A 22,205-nucleotide genomic window follows, 5' to 3' on the forward strand; every position below is an offset into this window, starting at 1 on the left:
GAGGGACGTTGTAATATTTAATATAAAAGCGTCGATTTGAAAATGATGACTAATTATTAACACAAGCAGATTCACATATTATTTTAACATTAGCAAAACCTTACATATTTAAATCATGATAGTGGTCAGCTATCTGTTTTTCAAATTAAACACTTAAGACCTCGTGGAGACTGCATTACCCAGAATGCTCTGCGGAAAGTCGATTGTCAGTGTCATCATCCAGACACCGGTGGCGTGGGTTTCTCTTATCGTTGGAGTTTTATATTATTTTCTCTCTTGAAGCTACAGGAAAGAGAATTGTTACAGAATGACGGTAAGTTCTAAGCACGTATTTCAGAGTGATTTGTACTTCTGTAGAGTAAATGAATACACTTTCCATTTTTATGTACGAACTTATTGTAGCTGAATGCTACTTTAGCTAGCATGAGCTCCCGAACCAGCTGCCTGAATCTTATGCCAAAGATGAAATCAATGTCGTTATGTTTGCTAATACATTATCAACATGTGTTTACTGATATTTTAAACAGTACAAGAAATAAATTCTTGATTCATTGTATTCAAGGAACGAAAGGGAACAGCCAAGTTGGACTACTTGAGAAAGATTGAATTGGAAATTCAGGAGAAATGGGAGAAGGAGAGAGCATTTGAGAATGACGCACCGTCAACTGTGGGAGAAACTTCAAAGTGAGTAGCTGCTGTCATTGCCATTTAGTTTGCCTATATTTTATAGTGTAAGTTAAATACAATATTTCTTCTGCAGATGTTCATTTTATTGTGATGAATATGTTCTCATTATTATATTATGACGCCTGTTGAAGTGAAGGAGAACATGGGTACAGATAGAATTTAAATACATTTAATTAAACAAGTATGTCAGCAAATAACATGTCAAAGCAAACAATTTCACACCAAAAACCAATTAAACTTTTACATGACACCCAGATTACTGAATTACAAAATTTCTTTGGCAATTTTTCTGTTAAAAATTATAGAAATACCATAAAATGTGAAATTTTAGGGTGATTTTTATTTTTCATTTCATGATAAAAATCAAATAACTGCCTCTTCAGTTACAAATCTGTTACTGTCTGGTGTAAGACCGCAGTTACCAAAAGAGGGAGAGACTAAAAGGTCTTTCTTTATAACTTTAATTGTCTTTATTTTTTTACAGCAAAAACAAGTACTTTGTCTCCTTTCCTTATCCGTATATGAATGGTCGATTGCATCTTGGCCATACTTTCAGCTTGTCAAAGTGTGAGGTAAGTTGGATACAAAGAAATTAAATTCACCTTGTTCACTTAGAATCAAATTCTTAGCAGTTTTTTAAACAACCATATTACTTGTAGTAAATTCAAAAACAAGATATGGAAGAAAAAATCACTGTAATTTTAATGTTAAAACAAATCAGAATCCTGAGCTTTATTTGGTTTTAATTGAGAATTATTAGTTTAATATTTAATGGACTGTTCATAGAAGTGTGTCGTCCTCAGAAATTTATTGATCGTGCAGAGTGCCCTTGGTTGAAATAATATATTACATAAAAAATATTCCAGGATGCTCTACCTCTGGTAGCTTGAAAATGTTAAAGATCTTCCATTTTTTCCTCTGAGCTTTTCTTGTTCTGATTTGTTCCTGCAGTTTGCTGTTGGCTTCCAGTCTCTGAAGGGGAAGAAATGCCTCTTCCCATTTGGTCTGCACTGCACAGGAATGCCAATCAAGGTTGACATCTTATTATTATCTGATGGTTTTCAATAAAGAGTTTTATTTAGGTTTCACATTTGTCTTTCTGTTCCATGTATTCCACTTAAATCAATCAATAATATGATCTTCATTTCCATCACCAACTCTGTTTTAAAGCACCCACATGCTATATCTCATACATTTTGTTCACTTTATCAGGCCTGTGCAGACAAGCTGAAGAGAGAGATGGAGCTGTACGGAAACCCTCCCCTGTTTCCAGACGAGGATGAAGAGGAAAAGGAGAAACCCAAGGCTGCTGATGAAATCATCATCAAGGACAAAGCAAAGGGCAAGAAGGTTGGGATCATCTGACAGCTGAAATAATTTCCTACATTGAAATTGTGTCTTAGTGTAAACGGAATGGTATTCTATGTTTCTGTTTGTATGTATTTTTTTAACTGCTTTCATGTAAACTGTTTTCACTGACTGAAAATCTCTTTGTCAGAGTAAAGCAGTGGCCAAATCTGGATCTTCCACATTCCAGTGGGACATCATGAGGTCTTTAGGTCTAAATGACAATGAAATTGCCAAGTTTGCTCATGCAGACCATTGGCTGGAGTATTTCCCTCCTTTGGCAATCAAAGACCTCAAACAAATGGGAGTCAAGGTGACTAAACATATGAAACTATTGCTTGCAATATTGCTTGTTTTTCCTATTTTGTTTATACTCAAAGTAGTTAGATTTATATAATTCTGAATTCGGTGATTTTTGTGCTTTTTTTGTTGTATCATTGAGGCAAATCCCTTTCATCAAAATGTAAAAAATAATAATCTGTGTTATTCTGCAGGTGGATTGGAGGCGGTCTTTCATCACGACCGATGTGAACCCCTTCTACGACTCTTTCGTCAGGTGGCAATTTCTCACCCTGAAGGACAGGAAGAAGATCAAGTTTGGCAAAAGGTACATTTTTAATTAGGGCTTTTTGAAAAGTTGTACTTTTGTTGTTTCATAAACCTATGCAGTTTTTATTTCTTACATCAGTTGAATTTTACTGCTTAGCACAAGTTTTCATACCCCTTTGACTTGTTCATGTTTTGTCAGGTTACAGCCACAAACCTTTATCATATTGTACAGAAATTTGAAAGTTTAGAACAGTTTAGTTTTGAAATGGAAGAAAATGAAAACGTGTTTTCAAAATGTTTTAATTTTAAAAAATCTGAAAGTTTGGAAAGCATTTTGTGTTTAACTCTTTTTACTATGATACCAAGACTTACCAGGACATGGCGTTCCATCAAAACTGACAGGCTGCATAGAGAGAACATTGATATGTGAAGAAGCCAAAAGGATGGTGGCAACTCTTGTGGATTTGGAGAAATTTGTTGCCAGAATCACACAACCAACAAATCTAACCTGAATTCAGTGTACACCAAACTTCAGATTTTTAATTGTTTAAAAAATGTGGAAAACCATTTATTCTTCCACGTCAAAATATATGCTCCAGGGTTGTGGACACTTTAGCAAGGCAACATATTTTTCTGTTCTATGCTGTCTTCCTTGTTACCAACTGAATGTAAAACCAATTTCATAGAAAGTTTCTGAAAAATACTTTAAAGTTGTTTCAGTGGAGTTTGGTATAAATATTGTTTACCTCTCTACAGGTACACCATCTACTCTCCCAAGGATGGACAGCCATGCATGGATCATGACAGGCAAACTGGGGAGGTATGCACATTGTGCTTATTAAAATATCAAACACCAAATTCAAAATGTTGTAGTGTGCATAAACAATGTTTATTCAATTTACTTTGCTTGTAAAATATTCAGCTATATCCTAACATCAGTTTATCTAAATTGAAGGCTTCTGATTCCATATACATTTGTTTTTCATTCAAAGACTTCAAATGTAACCTTATTCACACTATGATGACCAAAGTGTAGCATTTTGTTTAATTTCTGTAATTTGCAGGGTGTGGGACCTCAGGAATACACACTCATCAAGATGAAGGTGGTTGAACCTTACACTGCAAAATTTAAATCCAAAGTGTTTTATAGCAGGTAAAATATCACGGCTATGTTCTTACTTGCTGTGATATGTATTGTTGACTAAGTAATTATTTTTTTCTGCACTGGCTTTTAAATGCATAATTTCATAATTTCCTGTGAATTTGAATACTTTTTGTCCTCCCCACAGTGGTATGAAAGGCAAAAACATCTTCCTGGTTGCTGCCACTCTGAGACCAGAAACCATGTTCGGTCAGACCAACTGCTGGGTAAGACCCGACATGAAGTACATCGCCTTTGAAACGGCCAACGGAGACGTCTTCATCTCCACCAGGAGGTCTGCCAGAAACATGTCCTTCCAGGGCTTCACCAAAGAGAATGGAGTGGTGCCAGTGATCATGGAAATACTTGGGCAGGTAGAGAGCCTGTTATGTTTTGCACCCAACAAACACAAGAGACACTAAGATAATAATAAAAAAATTGAGATGAATGAGAGAGGCAGGAAACAATGTTGGCAGGCTGCCAGACTAATTTGCATTTTGATTTGAGAGATAAATTATTTAATTAAGAAGCAAAGCCTCAATATCTGACATGTTCTAGATCAAAATAACTCCAGGACATCAGTTATACAAAAGAAGCAATGAAGTGATGAACTTATCTGTTTTCACATTTATTCAGAGTGAAAAGAAAAGTTCTACCTGGCTGAAGAGAAGAACGTTTTGAATTATCAAAAGGCTACCTGCGATAAGCTCAGACTGACTGATTTCAGGCTGTTCTCTGCGCTCCATTCAGAGAATTCAGCTCCTTGTCAGAGTGACATTTCCTCTCAGACTGCACAAATGGTAATCATCCATTCTGTGTGATGTAGTTCTGACTGGTGTTGAAATGCTGCGAAAAAACCACATGCCTCTGATGAAGAGCAGCAAATAGCCCCTTCAGAAAGACTGTAGAACAGGCTAGGATTCAGTCTGTTACTGGGACCCTTGGGAGATGGAAGCTCCTGAAACTGGGTTATTGTTGTTAGGGGAATTGGAATCTGAACATTATTTTTACTTCATCCACTACCAGCTTTTCCATCAAGGAAGATGGTATTCATTAACATCTGCCTTTAAGACAGAGATTTCAATAACTGACTAAAACTTGCCTTCAGTAACTGTAATGAAACTTACTGTATTTTATACAATCACAAGCTGAAAACTTGTCTAACTTATAAAGTTAACGATTTACATGGAGGTTGTAACTTTCAATCATAATGTTCTTAATAAGATCTCAAACTTTGTAAAAGTGTTTAGCAGCCATGTATAAATGTAAGTGCATCTAAAATATAATCTTTCTTGATGTATACATAATTTGCTGCTTGTTAATTGTTTCTGAGTTTCCTATAAATATGAACTTTGAATCATTAATTTGAACTGAATTTAAATATCTGATTCTTAAAGGAGCAAACGTTCTCACTGACATAACATTGCTTCTCTGTTTAGGACATCCTTGGCTGTGCGCTAAGTGCTCCTCTGACCTGCTATAAGATCATCTATGCTTTGCCAATGCTCACCATTAAGGAGGACAAAGGTATGAGTCCTTCAAAATATATGACTGCAGTTCTTTACTGCATTAATTTGTATTAGTCTGTTTTCCAGTGTTGCTCACAAAGGCAAAAATGTGCACTTTTATAACAGTTTTCTAGATCTCATATTTAGGCAGTTTAGCTATCATGGGCTTGTTTAGTTTTTTGGGGGGTTTTCTTGCAATTTTTCAGTGGGTAAGATATATTATATTTCAAATTTGCATTATATTTTATAAATCACATGAATAATTTTATGATATTAAATTAAGAAGAATTGGCTACAAGTGCCCTAAACACATTAATCACAGGTTAATGTAAAAAACATAAAGTGGTTTGAATCTTTTAAAAGGTTTGAATCTTTTAAAAGGTCAGTGTATATAGTGATGTCCTGATGACATACTGAATGTTTTTCTTTTTTTCAACTTGGAGTTTAATTGGTATACCAAATAGACCTTTATTATTACAGATATTTTATTTTTAGCTTCTGTTGCTGAAAAGCTGCTGTTTGCCCCTAAGTAATTTTTTGTCCTGTTGATGGATTTCTGTAAATATTCATAAATTGAATTTCTGAATCACTAAACCGAAATGTCACAATATCCATATGAATAATAATGAATTTCTCATGCTCAATCTGTCATCTTGTCTTGAAGGGTTATGGAGTGTAATGAGCAACAGTAAATGAGATCATGTTTGTGTGTCCTTTTTCACAGTTCGTTTGTTGCTCCAGTGCTTGCTGCACCGCAGATAATGAAATGTGGCAGCATGGGGCATTTATTAGATTTGGAACCACGTAGAATGAAATAAATTAGTTTTGTTCATGTGCATTTTCTTGCACTTTTCTCTCCTTGTCTCCAGGTACTGGGGTTGTTACCAGTGTGCCATCTGATGCTCCTGATGACATTGCTGCTCTCAGGGACATCAAAAAGAAACAGGTGACATAACCTTCTGCTCTAAGAGAATAACACCTATGTGAATCTTTTCTGCTTAAATAATGTCTGCTGTGCAATTCATTGAGGATTCATTAAAAAAAATAAAAAATAAAATTAATTATTAATTCTTGAATTTCCTAAAGGCTCTAAGGGAAAAATATGGAATTGAGGATAAGATGGTGTTGCCTTTCGAGCCGGTAAGCAACTCTTTTAACAGTAATTTTGGTTTCACTTACATATTTAATGGTACTTTCCCAGTGTAACGTTATTTATCATTTTTAAATGCCTACACCTCAGGTCCCCATCATCGAAATCCCAGGCTTTGGAAACCTTTCAGCCCCTCTCATCTGTGATGAGCTGAAGATCCAGAGCCAAAATGACAAAGACAAACTGGCTGAAGCCAAAGAAAAGGTTTACCTGAAGGGATTTTATGAAGGGGTAGGTTTCAAATAACTACATGAGGATTTAACTTTAGATTTGAAAAGTTTCTGGGTTGAATATAAAATTTTCCACTGACGTTTGCATTTCTTTCAACTGGTTTTGATTGTTTTATTTTCTTTCTTTATTAAGAGTTTGTTTTGTTTCACGTCCCAAAGTTTTCATGTTCACACAATTCCCGTTTGTCTTGAAACTGAATAGATACATTGCCCACTTATTGATGTGAGAAGTTTTAAAATAATTACATTTCATTAATATTAATGAGCTTTGGTGAATAAATGTCTCAGATCATGCTAGTCGAGGGATACAAGGGGCAGAAGGTCCAAGATGCGAAGAAGCCGATCCAGAGGATGATGGTTGAGAAGGTACCATGTTTAACGTCATCTGGATTTAGTTCTTTATACATCTGTGCACAGATGTGTTAGCATGGGGTGTTTGTATAATACATGTTTTCATATTACTTTTCAATTTTCAGTTTGTACAATGTTTATCTGTTACAGGGTGAGGCCTTGATTTACATGGAGCCTGAGAAACAGGTCATGTCGCGTTCAGCTGATGAGTGTGTGGTGGCGCTTTGTGACCAGTGGTAAGCACAATCTTTGTTATATAGATTTGTATTTTTGTCATTTGAATACATTTTTATTTCTATTTATGGGTATTTAATGTTTAGAATTTTCATCTAAGATAGATGCTTTATTTGGTTCATTCATTCTAGAGAAGTTTGTATTTGTGTTTTGCTTCAGTCTCTGAAAAGATCCATACAACTATTGTTTTGGTATTTGGACAGGTATTTGGACTACGGGGATGCTGAGTGGAAGCAGCAGGCCAGTGCAGCCCTCAAGTCATTGGAAACGTAAAAACAATGATTTCATTATCTAAATATTTTTTGTTTGTTTCCTGTGGTCGGAGCCCACTTCTCAGGGGTCTTATAACAAGTCAGAAATGCTTGTTTGCTAAAATGGAAATGCATATTTATCTCCATTGTTCTTAGGCTTTTTTTGGAAACTGCTGAAAAAAATTAGATGAAAAGATAAAACACTGCAAGGTCAAAATAATCTACCTACTCTGTATTTTTTATGTACAAAATTCTAGATTTTGTGAGGAGACTAGAAGAAACTTTGAGGCAACTTTAGCCTGGCTACAGGAACATGCCTGCTCTCGTACCTACGGACTTGGTAGGTAAACCAGTGTATAGTTTTGTGTAATGTATTCAATAGCATAAAAAATCCCCATAACTCTATTTCTTCTGTTTCTCGTTCACCTGACATGCAACCAGGTAAAAGATGGAAGAGAACAGTGTGATACCTGAAAATTTCCAACTCCTGTTTGTGTAAAGGCGTTTTGTCTACAGATGGAGACAAAGGCCTGGTCACAGAGCATCTAGCTCTGGCTTGTGTTCCTGCAAGAATAGATTTAGTATGGAGCCTAAATAAAATGCTAAATATATCCTGAATTCTTGTAGATTCAAATAAAATGTTTTTTTCTAAAGTAAATAAAATATTTGATAAGTGTGATTACAGCTAGAATTTTATCATTTGAGGATATAAAAATGTATTTGATGTAGTAAAAACATTACAATACAGAATAAGGACAATACAGAACTTGTAATTGTAATTTTGTTGCATTTATTGAAATCTCAGTACTGTAAAAAAAAAGTATCTAAAAAATCAGTTTTTGTGGTTTTTGGCTACAATAGTACTATTTGTGCTGCTTAACAAGCACAAATAGTACTCTAAAAATAATTATTGCAATCCGCTATATTTTGAAGCATATGTACAGCAGTTATTGATGCCCTCAAGGAGCTAATAGTGCTAAATGGGTCAAAAAGTTTAAAAAAACACATTCATTCAGATTGTTAAGTTGTAATTAGTTGGAGTTTCTTGTTTATTATCACATGATGCCCAATTGTTTTTCTCTAGTATGGTAACTGATACAATCATTTTCCATAATTACTTGTAACACAAAAAGATGAGCCAAGAGGATCTGGAACTAAAAACAAACTAAAAATGGATTTTTGCTCCCCGTCACCATAACTATTTTTAAAAGTATATAAAATCCAGGTTATCTGTCATAACAGCTGTTTAGAGATTACTTGTGGTTTTGTCTTCTGGCAACACCAGATTGCATTGCTGTTTATTTTTGGAAGGATTACACAACTCAATCCAAATCTTTGGTTATCTACCAAGAATATTTTTGTCTGAATGTGAACCAAGTGGAACAAGACTGATTATTTATTTAATTAGCAGTCTTAAACATTTAATCAGTACAAAGTAATAAATATTATTTTATCTGTTAAAGTATTTTTGTTGTGTGTACCTTTGGTTGTCTGTCTGTGTGTGACTCTGTCCCGTGGTTACCATAGGAACACGGCTGCCTTGGGACGAGCAGTGGCTGATCGAGTCTTTATCAGACTCCACAATCTATATGGCTTACTACACTGTAGCCCACCTCCTCCAGGGAGGTGTACTGAACGGACAAGGGGACTCTCCACTGGGCATCAAGTAATTATTTGCTACTCACAGACCTGCACTTAAAGCAAATATTGAACTTGAAGCTATTTGTCTGTTTTTTGTTTTTTTTTCCTCTCTTTGTCTTCTTCGTCTCTTTTTTTTCTCTACAACAATCGACCAGACATTTTATTCCAGAGAGTTAGAATAGAGTAGACTCTTTAAAAACATCTTCTAACATGTAACAAATGAAGAAAACTGATGCTGGAATCCACAACTTTGTATCCCTAAAGTTTGCTATAAGCCCCCTCAGTAGAATACCAGATTTGTTAAAGCTTATAGTCACCCCAGCATTTAATGCACATAAGCCCAGTATTCTGTTCCTCCTGCCCTTAGCTATGTTTTCTTCTTTGAAGGCCAGAGCAGATGACTAGAGAGGTGTGGGACTTCATCTTCTTTAAGTCGTCTCCTTTTCCCAAGACCAACATCCCTAAGGAGCATCTACAGAGGCTGCGGAGGGAGTTTGAGTACTGGTACCCGGTGGATGTCCGTGTGTCTGGAAAGGACCTTGTGCCCAACCACCTCACCTATTATCTGTATAACCATGTAGCTATGTGGCCCAAAGACAGGTGAGTTTTCCCTGTTTGACCTGCCGGTATAATTTAACTTTTAGAGTTTTATTTATTTAGTTTAAAGTTAGATTATTAGATTTTTCAACAAAGTTTCAGAGGCTGCTCTCCATCAGCAAAACGATGGGGGAGGAAATTCATGTTGGAAACCCAACATTAATAGAATTAATGGGATTTTTTCTATTACAGTGGGAAGTGGCCTCAAGCAGTTCGAGCAAACGGACACCTGCTCCTTAACTCGGAAAAGGCAAGTCAAGCATTTTTAGATCATAATAACTTTTTTATTTTTAGTAATACTAAAACCTGAAGAGAATATAAAGCTTTTTTTCTTGTTTTTTGGAAGAAGGCAGCAAATGGTATATTTTGTTTTTCAGAAAGATTTAGAAATAAATCTTAGAATGTATTTTTTGCTAAATGCAGAATTTAAATATCCATTTTGTTAGGAGGCCCTGTAGGGAACACAGGAAAAAAGTTTTCTTTTGCGTTACCTCGCAATATTTGCTTGTTTATTTTATATACAGTCACAAATGTTAATTTACCATTTCAAATGTATACACATTTAAAGAGCCTCAGTGTTTATTCTTAACTCTTTGGTACAAAAAAACTGATTTATTCACAAATCAATTTATTCACTGCATGTTTATGTCTATTTGTGTAACGCTGAGGGAAAACGGCCCTTTAAACCATTTAGACTACCAACAGAAAAAAGACACAATCAAAACTGTCAGATGACTTTATTACCCTGCGATAAAAACTCAAAAATAGTCCAAATAGTTTGGATGTATTTTTTATTTCCTTGCTTTTTATTTCTTTCTTATGGAAAGTTTCTGTTTATATCATAAGTTTGTGGTGCAATTCTATCCTAAAGAAAAATATATAAAAATTCAGATATTTCACAATGAGATATTAACATACATGGAACAACCTTATGAAAGCCTTATATTAAAGCAGAAGGTGCGATGACCACCGTAAGAAAGGCTTATAGTATTCAATTATGTCACATGAACTAATCAGTACATTACTGCGAGATAATGCTAAAGAGGATTTGTTTTCTCTATATCCCCTAGAGGGCTCCGAACTTTATAAAGTGTTTTAAATACGTTTTGAAGTTGCTTAGTTTACCATTTAGTATTTCTGTTTTCAATATGTACCTGTTTTTTAGTCATCTGAAGCTGATGGTCTCTACCTAGAGTTTAAATTCAATGCATTTGTTTTGAACTTATATGGAAAAAATGTTTTTGTTCTTTTACTAGATGTCCAAATCAACAGGAAACTTTCTCACTCTCAGCCAAGCCATCAGCAAGTTTTCAGCTGACGGTAATGTCAATTTCTTCATCTGTTCTGAATCTTTTTGCATTTTATGCATCATCTTCAATCTTTTCTTCTTTTTCTCCTCATAAGAGTTTTCTTGCCCTTTACAGTGTATATTTATGCTACATAGGGTATTCTACTGGATTATGTTGTAAACATTTTCTGTCCAAGTAGTGCTTATAATTGAACATGAACACAATCATATTCTCAGGTTACAATTCGAGTTGCTCCAGGCTGTTATGAACAGCTTTAAGAAATAAAAAATATTTTTTTAAAAAGCTGTTCATAACAGCCTTAATTGTTATGATAGTATGTAAGTGTTTGCTTAATTTTGAATGTTCTTAAAAAACATTTAAAAGAACCATGAATAATGCCCAATGCGGTTTCTTGGGTCTAATTCATTTTTATTGGCCTTGGGTCAGATTATGTGTCCTAAATCATACATTCATATAGTTGACTCAAGAGGCTGCCTTCAAAGTAGAAACAAAAAAGTGGAGATAATTTTAGGATGCCATGGGGACCAATAAGAATTATTTTGGATACGTTTAAAAATAATTTTGTGTGCTGTGTTTGTGTGAACTGCTACATGTATTATTTAGACATCATTAAAATATTTTTGAAATACAAGGTTCTCTTCCTCCAAAGCCTTATGAATAACAGGAATTAAAGATGCACCAATTCGAAAAGTTGCAATATTTATATCAATATTCAATATTATTACTGCTGTTATGACTGATATTTATCAATGTCGAATATATTTCCCTACCCTTTTGATGGCCTTTTGAAAAACATGACCATATTGTCGACATTACTTCTCTGCTTCAATTAAACGTTTCCACTTCCGGTGCTGCATCACTGTCACATGACCAACCCCCCTCCTCAACCTGAAACATATACACAAATGGAAACAAGAGAAAAATGGAAATCAGTTATTAATATCAGCCCACTTTTATTTATGGAACAGACACCCACATGTTAAACAATGACTAACGACCATATTGACATTAATGCAAATGCATTGTGCATCCCTAGTTTAAATAAAGCAAATTATAAACTTATGAAGTGCTATGTATGTTGTTTGCCTTGTGTGTTTGCACTAAACACTTTTGTTTTAAACACAACCCATTTTTCAGACTACATAATCTAAGTGAAGTTTGTGTTCTGTGAATTCTGCATCGCTTTGTTCTCTTCAGGTATGCGCCTGGCTCTAGCTGACGCTGGGGACACGATGGAAGACGCTAACTTTGTGGAGACCATGGCTGACGCTGGCATTCTTCGCCTCTACACGTGGGTGGAGTGGGTGAAGGAGATGATTGCTAACCAGAACAACCTGAGGACGGGGCCCGTTGACACGTTCAACGATCGCGTGTTTGCAAGGTATGTGGTAAAATGAGCTAAGTAATGGTGAGGTTTGTAAAGATCAAGAACTTGATCAAATGTTTAAGCTAAGATAGGTGGTATGCATTTCTTTTCAGATTATCTGGAATCTGTCTTCATAATAATCTTATGACAGTGCACTTCAGAAGGATGTTTTCTCTTAACTTTTTAAAAATTCTTTTGGATTTGATTAAAATTCATCCTAAAACATTTTTGAGTAACATGTATTTCATCATTCCTACTAATTATGAGGCACTTTTTGCAAAAGACTCTGTTATGTCCTGGAAAAGCTGCATTGTGAAACACTGAAGTTTTATGAAAATTCTATCTCCAGAGCAACAGCTCAGCTATTCTTATGCCTTTATATAATATAATTACATGTTCTTTATCTTTTCTCCAGTGAAATGAATGCAGGCATCTTGAAGACAGAGCAGCATTATGAGAGGATGATGTACAAGGAGGCTCTGAAGAGCGGCTTTTTTGAGTTCCAGGTAAGTACATTAACTTTCTGAGAAATATCTTTAGCTCAAAAAATAAGAATGTCTCTAAGGGTTGAGATTATCCTATTATGAGAAGTGTTATGAACCATTAAAATCTCTGTAATTGTCTCAGAATATGTATAAAAAATAGCAATTAAAACTTGGAAGGCAAGTATCTAAAGATCTAAGAACTGTTTATAAATGGTTTTCAATTGGATGTAGCCTATAATACGTTTTTTGTTTTTGGGTGTCACTCTATGAACAAGCTAGTCCACCATCCAATTTTAACTGATTTAGAAATTTCTTTTAAATAGCTGTATTTAAAAGCATTACATATTTTATTTTAGTTTTTCTACCTTTAAAGGATTACTAATTTTACATTAATCTCCTCTGTTTATTATTAGTGTGGTTTGTACTGACATAAAAACAGCAGTCTATTAATGTACTTGCTAGAAACCACAAAGTTCCTCAGCTCAAATTTCTATAATGTTGCCAATATTTTCAAATCCAGTATTCTCCATAACAGATGTGTTTACAAACTCAAAGAAGATGAAACAGAGCAGCTGCTGTGATATGATTAGTCTGTTATTTGGGGCCCTAAAAATATGTTATGTTCTTTATACTGTTATATATTAAAAACCTTACCAGTGAATAGTTAATCTTAGTAAATCTTTACATCTTCTAAACTGAACATGTTTGCTGTTAATGATGCTGATTCTAAAGGAATGCCTCATGAAATTCTTGGTTGGAATCAAAAAACAATTGAGTGATGCATCAGAGGAGTAGCTCTGATTAAACACAATTTTATTAAGAAGTTATTTAAGTTAATATGAAAGTCTGATCAGCTTTGACAGAAAGCACACTTATTTTGATTTGTTGCTGTTGGATCATGCTACTACAGTATATACAGATTCTTACAGATCTGTTTTTCTTCATCTCCTTTTACCCTTTCATATATCCATTTCTAAGCACTTCTCAGGGATAGGACTATTGTTGTTTAAGCATTGTGCATATTGTAATTGATGTGGAAGTTTAGAACTGTTCATGTTTTTGCTTTAGGCGGCTAAAGATAAGTACCGTGAGCTGGCTATTGAAGGCATGCACAGAGATCTTGTCTTCCAGTTCATAGAGAGACAAACTCTGCTGCTGGCTCCCATCTGTCCACATCTCTGTGAACACACATGGAGTCTATTGGGCAAGGTATGTAACACAGACTTTTGGTATTTCTCTGCTTTTAGTGTTCACAGTGTGCTCTCAGGGTATAAATCTGGCTTTGATTCTCTCATCCCATCCTCTCTTTGGCCCTTTTCCTCGTTATAGACTTTTACATACAACAGAGAAATGCAGCCAACCAAAAGAGGTCACCGTAATGTGTTAATTTACATTCATGAAGAGCACCTGGGATCAGAAAGCTTAAACCTCCAGCTTCATGGCTGGCCCGCAGTAGCACTTGTTCCCACTGCTCATTTACTGGTGTGAAATGGCTACTGACAAGTTCCACTGGTGAAATCCAAGTCTGCTGGGAGCCTGTCTTCACACTGAGCCATTTCCTCTACACCATGAAGCAAGAGCACTCACTGTTACACGCTTCCTGTACCACTAAGAGCCATGAATATTTTTAACACTCAAATTTGTGAATATAAAGGAGTGCTGCTGTGTTGGAGATATGTTTTTCAGTTGTTGCTTAGCAACAACAAAAGAGTCCGCCTCAACTACCTTTATTTTCCCCTCGTCCTGTGCTTGGTACCACAAGCTGAAATCACATGTTGTTTTTCCACACACTCAAGCACAACTGATTCCTGCGAGGGCCGTTGCATAAGCACTGTGGCTTTTGATTATGTAATTGATGAGACCAGTTTTTGTTTCCTCTTTTATAAAATAAGAATCTCCTTTCACTCTTCTCCTGCTTGCCTCTCACAGACTGGTTCTCTAATGAAGGCGTCATGGCCCATGGCCAGCCCCGTCGATGAGGTTCTGATTCGTTCTTCTCAGTACCTGATGGAGACGGCACACGACCTCCGTTTGAGACTCAAAGCATACATGCTTCCTCCCAAAAACAAGGTATAACATGTCTACTGTACTTGGTTGTGTCCTAAATCAACATGGTTACTAATTCACGGCTTCTTCAGTGAACCTTTTTATTTTTGCTTTTGAAAACAATTTTTAGTGAGAACTCCACCAAGTTGCATGTTTTTTATTCTGTTTTGTAGATCACTTTCTCGTAAATTCTGAAATTTTCAGTTTATCCTTTCACAAAACTAACATCACGTCTCGTTTTTGGCGAATTAAAATCAAAACCTCCTATACAGTATTGTTCATCATTATAGATTAGTTATCAATGAATAAAATACCTTATTCACATTTTAGGTATTAAATGTAAATCACGAAAAGGCTTCACATTTAAATGTAACTTTCTGAAACGTGTAAAAGCTGTTGCATGTTCTTTATGTTGTAGATACAATGGCTTTTTGTAAGAGTAAAAATCAATTTTAAAATTGGTCACACTCTTTTCATAGTTTCTTTTTTTCTTTGTTGAATGAAAACCAAACCTTTTGTGCACAAAATCTCCAACAGTCAGAAACTGGAGGCTGAGTGTTTTTTCTCTGTCAACAGATATTTCACGGTTTATTATTGTTTGCACAGAAAGCACAACAATGGGAAAAAAAATGAATAAAAAACGACTTCAGACTAGAGAAGGCTTTTGTTTAGTCTTTTTTTTAAAAAATACAAATGAGATTTTTTTTTTTTCTTGACCATCAGGGTAAAAAGAATTCATCAAGTTTTTACTGGTTTCAGAAGCAAATTGGAACAACAAGAAATGTTGCTTTGGCGTTTTCTTTGTTTCTCTGTGTGTCAGGCCTGAAATGCAGCAGGTGTGGATTATTGATGTTGAGCTTCCTGCAGCATCTGTTGTCCTTTTAGATAAACCAAAAGTGTTAAGTCTTGTGTTCACAATGGAAAAGTTTGTCTGTTCATTATGTGGATTTCTGCAGCAAAAAAGGGAAAAACAAAGCAGGTACTGACAATGTTATCTAAGACAGGCGATATCTTGGGCTTCCAGGCCGAAGTTATTGATTTGTTACCAATGTTTTGGGAGCACAGGGGCAAAACTGGGAAAGAATAAGATAAGAGGGAAACAAACAACTGGAAGGATTGACTTTAATTTTATGATATGGTTTCATATTTAATCTTTGTTAGACATTTCTGATAATACATTTCATAACCTAGAAAGGTCCCATCTGTTACGTGTGTAATATACATATTTAAAGATGGCTAGAAATGAATGTTTTTTTTCCAATTAAATGGAAATTATGCACAATTAAATTGCTGCAGTTGAGCTAAAAACTTTACAGAAATTATATTTCTAGTATGAGCCTTTTTCCCATCATGACTCATGTGGTACAGTGTGTAGGTACACAGCTGCCATGTAAATTAAATGAACAGATCTCTCACTAACGAGCATCAAAAAGCATAAGTATTTGTTATATCATCCTAAGTAAGTTGTATTTCATTGTGACCACCTTGTGTTGTGAGTTAACAACGAATCAATCACATTTAAAAGGTTGTTTTTATTAATTTTTTTCTTAAATGCATTTTTCTCCTTTCATAGAAAGGTGACTCTAAGCCCCCTGCTAAGCCGTCCCACTGCACTATTTATGTGGCTAAGAGCTACCCTCCATGGCAACACAACGCCTTATCTCTGCTCGGCAAGCACTACAAGGTAAAAAATAAATAAAAAAACCTTCCACAGAACAATGTTAGTTTGCTCTTTATTTTTTATTTAGTTGTGTTTAAGACACAGTGCAAGTTAATGCTGGGACTCGTTCAGCTGTCCTTTTCATCTGACTGTTCACACTCAGCTTTTGTTTAAATCTGTAGCACCTCTTTGTGTTTGTGACCAGAGCAACAACGGGATCCTGCCAGACAACAAAGTCATAGCCAACGAGCTGGGAGCCCTGCCTGAGCTGAAGAAGTACATGAAGAGAGTCATGCCGTTTGTTGCCATGATCAAGGTATTTATTATTAGTTTTAAGGGTCACAAATGCACTATTAAGGGTTTTTCTGGCAAATACCAATTTTTGATTCTGATTTTGACCAGTTCTTATTTTCTTTGTTTTAAGGCCTAATACGTGTAATGTGAAACTAATATTTTGTAGGAATTTGATTGATTGAATATTTCAGAAAAGATGCAATCATGAGATTTATCATTGTTAATGCATGAAAACTACATGCAAGTCTGTAGAATTTAGCAGATTTTTTGTTCAGTTTAAATTTTTTCTCCAAACTTTGACAAACATAACATTATCTTAAAATGTATTTTTGGTCATTGAGATATAGTCCCATTTTGAACTGTCTCCTGTGGTAGGGTTAAGGTAGATTATGTTTTGTACTGACTATATATGTTATTATTATGCATAGTCAGTGTGAAGCATCCAATGGTGGACAGAACTATTTAATACCTGCACTAACATGTCATCAAAGATTGTACTTTTCTTATCTCATTTACAGCTTAACTATGTACATGTATAATATATATAGATATACAGTTTGATTAAAGCAGCTAATAATAATGCTGATCAAAGGCATTTCTCTTTTAAAAATGTATGAGTCACTTCTCTTAGGTGCATTAGTCTTTATTCAAGTGATCAAACAGAATAACCCTGGTAATATTCATGAAAAGCTTATTTATTTATTTATGGCTCTTTACGTCTTTTAAGCTCAACCTGCTGATACATGGTGTTCATTTAGAGTAAAGTGTCCACTTTCCAATAATTATTTTCTGCAGCTGAGTTGTTAGTACTTTTAGCATTATATTCACATCCTACTTACTGTTTGATTGCGTTTGTGTTTTTTAGGAGAACCTGGAGAAGAACGGACCCAGGGTCTTGGATCTAGAGCTGGAGTTTGATGAGCGAGCGGTTCTCATGGAGAATCTGGTGTACTTAACTAATTCTCTGGAGGTTTGTGACTTTACTCTCTTCAGATTCAAACAAAGTTTCATCTGTTGTTGCTCACAATGCTTTATGATTTTCAGTCTTCTGTGACCAAGCTGGCAATGATTATCTGTAAACAACTTTATTTTTCTCCTAAAAGTCTTAGTACTGACAAATAAATAAACCTACAACTCCAGATAATAATTTTTTACAAACTAACACATATTTAAAAAATTAAACCTATATGTTTGCACAGTAAACTAAAAGGCTAACCTAGAATTTTTGTGCATTTCAAGGACTGGATATTACATGGTGTATTTCTCGCTGCACAAACCATCAGTTAGACAAAAGTCCCATCAGTGATGCTTCACTGAGAAAAGAACAGCCAGTAGAGAAGAGGTGTAGATGGTTAAATGACTTCAGTTTGCTGCTATAAAATGGCTTCTGCTGAACTCAGATTACTGGGGAGTTGTTGCTTCCTAAGTAATAAAGTGGCCTTAGATTGTTCCCAGTCTGTCTACATGGATAAAAATAATGATAAAATGCAGAGGCCAAATTCCATCCAATGCAAAGCATGCTGGGTACAGCTAAATGAGCAAATGGTGTTTGGAAAAAAAAAGCAAAAAACATTTTCCTTCATGCGTCTCTGTTCAGTATTCTGTTTCAAATCTAGTTTAACCTCCAGTTGCTGTTTTCTCTCCAAAAATACACAAAATGTGTGATATTCTGGTGTAAGACCAGGCGATGCATCTGGGATTACTGTTTGAGTCTAGTTAACACTGCCAGTCTGTGCCAGTTGAGCAAACACACACAAAACATCTAAGCAATGCACCGTTGTGGTTGGTCTGCTCAGCTGCGCACTGATATGTTTTCTCCTGTTTCCCCCCCATACAGTTGGAGCAGATTGATGTCTTATTTGCATCAGAGGCTGATGACAAAGTGAAGGAGGATTGTTGCCCTGGGAAACCGTTCAGTGTGTTTAGATCAGAGGTAAAGGCTCCTGATGTGTGATGGATGCTAAAAAAATGACAGAAAATGGTTATTTCTGAATGTTTTATGAATGCCAGCAGATACTATTTTTTATGTTCAACTGCAGGTTTGTTTGCATGCATGAAGCTTTATGTTGATGATTAACAAAATAAACTTTGATGTTCCGTCCAAGCCTGGAGTAGCCGTGTCCCTGCTCAACCCCCAACCATTCAACGGCCTGTTTTCCACAAAGCTTGACATCCGGCAGGGAGACAGCAAAGACGCCATTGTCCGTCGACTAGCCAAAGTCAACAGACTCATAAAAGGTTAGCAGCACAGATTACGAAACATGATTTTCTCCTTTTGAAATCCAAAAACGTCTTATTATAAGTCTGTATTTTAGAGAGCATAAACATATTCACTCTGTTTCAGTAAAATAATCTGTAAACCAGTGAGTCACTTCGGAGATGTGTTGATTCATATTTTTGGTTTGTCACACCTCCTGGTGGATAAGCAAATTCAGATGCGTGTTGTTTACAAAACTGCCTCGTTTTGCCATCTGCCAGTATAGAAATGTAGAAAACGGAAATTGCTCTTTAACTAGTATTTTGATCTTTTGGCAATCTAAACTGTAGCTAGATGCATGCTGATTGCTGAATTTACCCCTGAAATGTGCTTACAGCTTGGAAGTCCAGCTGTTACAAATTTAGTTAGATTAGGTCGAATGAAGCCAGAATAGCATGCAGTCTAAAGAAAATTTCATTGTGCTCTGTTAGTTTGTGTTTTGTAATTTATTCCTTATGTTTATACGATTAACCTGAAAAGCACTGCAGATAACAGTTAGCCTTTTTGGCTAAATCTGGTATGTTTTGGTGCTGGACTGAAGAATTCCCTTTAATTTGTTGATACTAAAACATAATTTATTTTTTTTAATCTTTCTTAAGAAAGCGGAATTGTTAGTGACTTGGAAGAACAAAATCACTGCATTGCTCATAAAGAATAAATATAAACCTTAACAAAACATGTAATGTAATGCAGTTTGAAGATTTATTTTAAGATTTATTATCTGACACTTTTTTGCCCAGAACATATTTCTATAAAAATACAGTGATTGTCTTTATATATATATATATTAATAGCATTTTTGTTAACTGTACAAGTCTCTCTTATTGCTCAATCATTTTCTAATCTATTAAATAGATAAAGCAATAAATGGTCAGGCGTCAAATTTTCTGATTAAAGCAGTTTCCAGTTGTTTTGTTGTTAATATCAAAATGAGTTCCCAATTCCTCAAACCCAAAGCCTAGACGCTAAGAAACAACTTAACTCACTTCTGTTCATGTTAATCACTATGGTTAAAAAACATTTAGGCATGTCTGTTAAGTATTTGTCTAGGGTTTCTTGAATTGGTAGTCCTTTTTTTCATTTTTTACCAAAGGTTTCTCTTTCTGCCATATTTTTTTATTGGGGTTTTTATGATCACTCATGTAATCTTGCACAACACTTCAACACTCTCTGGGGAAAAATATGGCTCCTATAAATCAATATGAATTCTCTGTGATTATATCATCCAATCCATGACCACTTTCTGTTTTGTCTCACTTCCTTTCATCCAGTCCCCCTTCAACCCATACTTTGATTGTCTTTTTGACTCTTTTCTGTTTGTTTGTTTTTTTTTAATCTCGCTTTTCTGCCTAATCGGACTCTTGTTTTGTTAACCTCACCACTAGATCTGTCCAGAGTGAAGCTGATGAGGTATGAGGATCCTGTGCTAGGCCCACGGCGTGTGCCCATATTGGGACAGGAGGAGCAAGGCAAGCTGCCCATCTCCAGCAAATCTGTGTTCAACATAAATCTGGATGAGAAGAAGGTCACTCTGGCTGACAACGGCCTCACTGTAGACATTGGAGATACTTTGGTTTATCTTATCCAATAACGTACAAAAGGCTGTCTCACAGGCACAAAGGAGCAGGTTCAGCAGTTTCTTTGTAAAATTTCAAAAGCTATTGCAGTTAGAACAAAAGCCTTTTCAGTCAGAAGAGACACACAAAGATTGCTTTTCCTTTTAATTTGTGGACACCTACAGTCAATTAGAATTGACAGTTAAATAATACCAGAATCTAGCATGTACTAGTACATCAGTCTACCGTATCAAATAGTCTTTTATAGAACGTTCAGGTTTGGCAGTTTTGTAAATGGTCAGTCTTTTCCTTTTTGGTATTTTGAATTTTATTTTAAACAGATCTGTACTGAACAAATAATCCACCACCACCTCCTCACAGGGTGAGCACTTGTGTTCATTGTCAGGCAGCTCCTGCTGTGCTCTGAATGCCTGATGTTGTCATATAAATGGAAATGTGTCTGGTGTTATTTTATACATCAAATGTGAGGGATATCATGTCTCTTCAGCTTGTTGGGCATATTTTATATTTTCTAGCTGTCAGTTGTGCTTGTCTGGATTTTCCACAAAAATAAAAATATTTGAATGTTTGCAAGTTGTTTGTCTTTGCTTGTTTATACAGTCTAAGCTACAGTAGAAAAATATTCCACAACTAAACTGGCAGCATTAGGTTTGCATTTTTAAATGAATACATTCTCTGCAAAATCCTGTTTGGTTCCTTGATGTTAGCCATGAATTTGATATGGCTGAGTACTATGTGAAGCATAAAGACAGTTTGAATGTTTTGTTCATGTTATTTATCTAAAAGCATCACATTTCTTTTTAAAATGCAATAAAGGGATTTTTTTGGATGCACTCAGACACAAAACAGACTCCTGTTTGTTTTCAGATTAATGTTTTCAGACTGAAGGAGTACTGTGTGAAGTATTTTATGACTTTGTTTCTATTAAGCCAGCCTGGAGGGGTTTTGAGCAGGAACAGCCTGCTTGTGTCTTACCACTGCATCCTGATCAGATTTAACTCTGGACTTTGACTGGACTACTTAAAACATTTCTTTTATTTATTTTTTTCACTCAGAAGTTTGGTTGCTGAGTGATTATTGTCCTGCTTTAGAACTCAAGTGTGTTTGAAGTTACACGTTGATTGCCTGACATTCTTCAGGATTTTCTGCTAAAGAGCAGAGTTCATCATGGTTTCAGACGTAGAGTCACCCTGGTGCTGAAACGGCAACAAAGCCCCAGACAGTCAAACTACTACCTCTATGTTTGATGAAGGATGTTATTTTCTGAAATGCTGTTAGATTTATCCAAGGTATAAAAGAGTGCACACTTTCCAAACAGGTCTACTTTTTGTCTCAGTGCACAGAATATTTTCTCAAATGTTGAGATCATCAGGATGGGTCTGTCAAGCCTTTGCTCTGCCCTTTCTTTGTTTTGCTGAGCTTTGGTTTTTCAATCTGGACTTCCTCTGTGGAAGCCCTTTTTTAATGAAAACTGACCACACTTTGTATTACCCTCTGTTTGCCCTCTGTGTTTGAGGGGGCAAA

At 35.5% G+C, this 22,205-nt stretch overlaps 1 protein-coding gene across 1 annotated transcript; it reads left to right on the plus strand.

Moving 5' to 3' along the window:
• The first annotated feature begins 99 nt into the window (after window positions 1-99).
• Window positions 100-21,249, plus strand: LOC122844918 (leucine--tRNA ligase, cytoplasmic-like). The gene is made up of 32 exons (XM_044140764.1): window positions 100-313; window positions 563-684; window positions 1,172-1,259; window positions 1,639-1,719; window positions 1,900-2,037; window positions 2,186-2,347; window positions 2,529-2,641; window positions 3,340-3,403; window positions 3,648-3,736; window positions 3,873-4,098; window positions 5,164-5,251; window positions 6,102-6,178; window positions 6,319-6,372; window positions 6,473-6,613; window positions 6,901-6,978; window positions 7,114-7,199; window positions 7,401-7,466; window positions 7,706-7,788; window positions 8,976-9,114; window positions 9,477-9,689; window positions 9,879-9,936; window positions 10,943-11,006; window positions 12,194-12,377; window positions 12,778-12,868; window positions 13,916-14,056; window positions 14,777-14,917; window positions 16,467-16,577; window positions 16,759-16,869; window positions 17,713-17,817; window positions 18,685-18,780; window positions 18,953-19,085; window positions 20,490-21,249. Exons 1-32 carry the CDS (start codon window positions 308-310, stop codon window positions 20,693-20,695), a joined length of 3,555 nt encoding a protein of 1,184 aa, XP_043996699.1. The 5' UTR covers window positions 100-307; the 3' UTR covers window positions 20,696-21,249.
• Window positions 21,250-22,205: the final 956 nt, after the last annotated feature.

This window comes from Gambusia affinis, linkage group LG15, assembly GCF_019740435.1.
Source record: "Gambusia affinis linkage group LG15, SWU_Gaff_1.0, whole genome shotgun sequence".
NCBI classification, from domain to species: Eukaryota; Metazoa; Chordata; class Actinopteri; order Cyprinodontiformes; family Poeciliidae; genus Gambusia; species Gambusia affinis.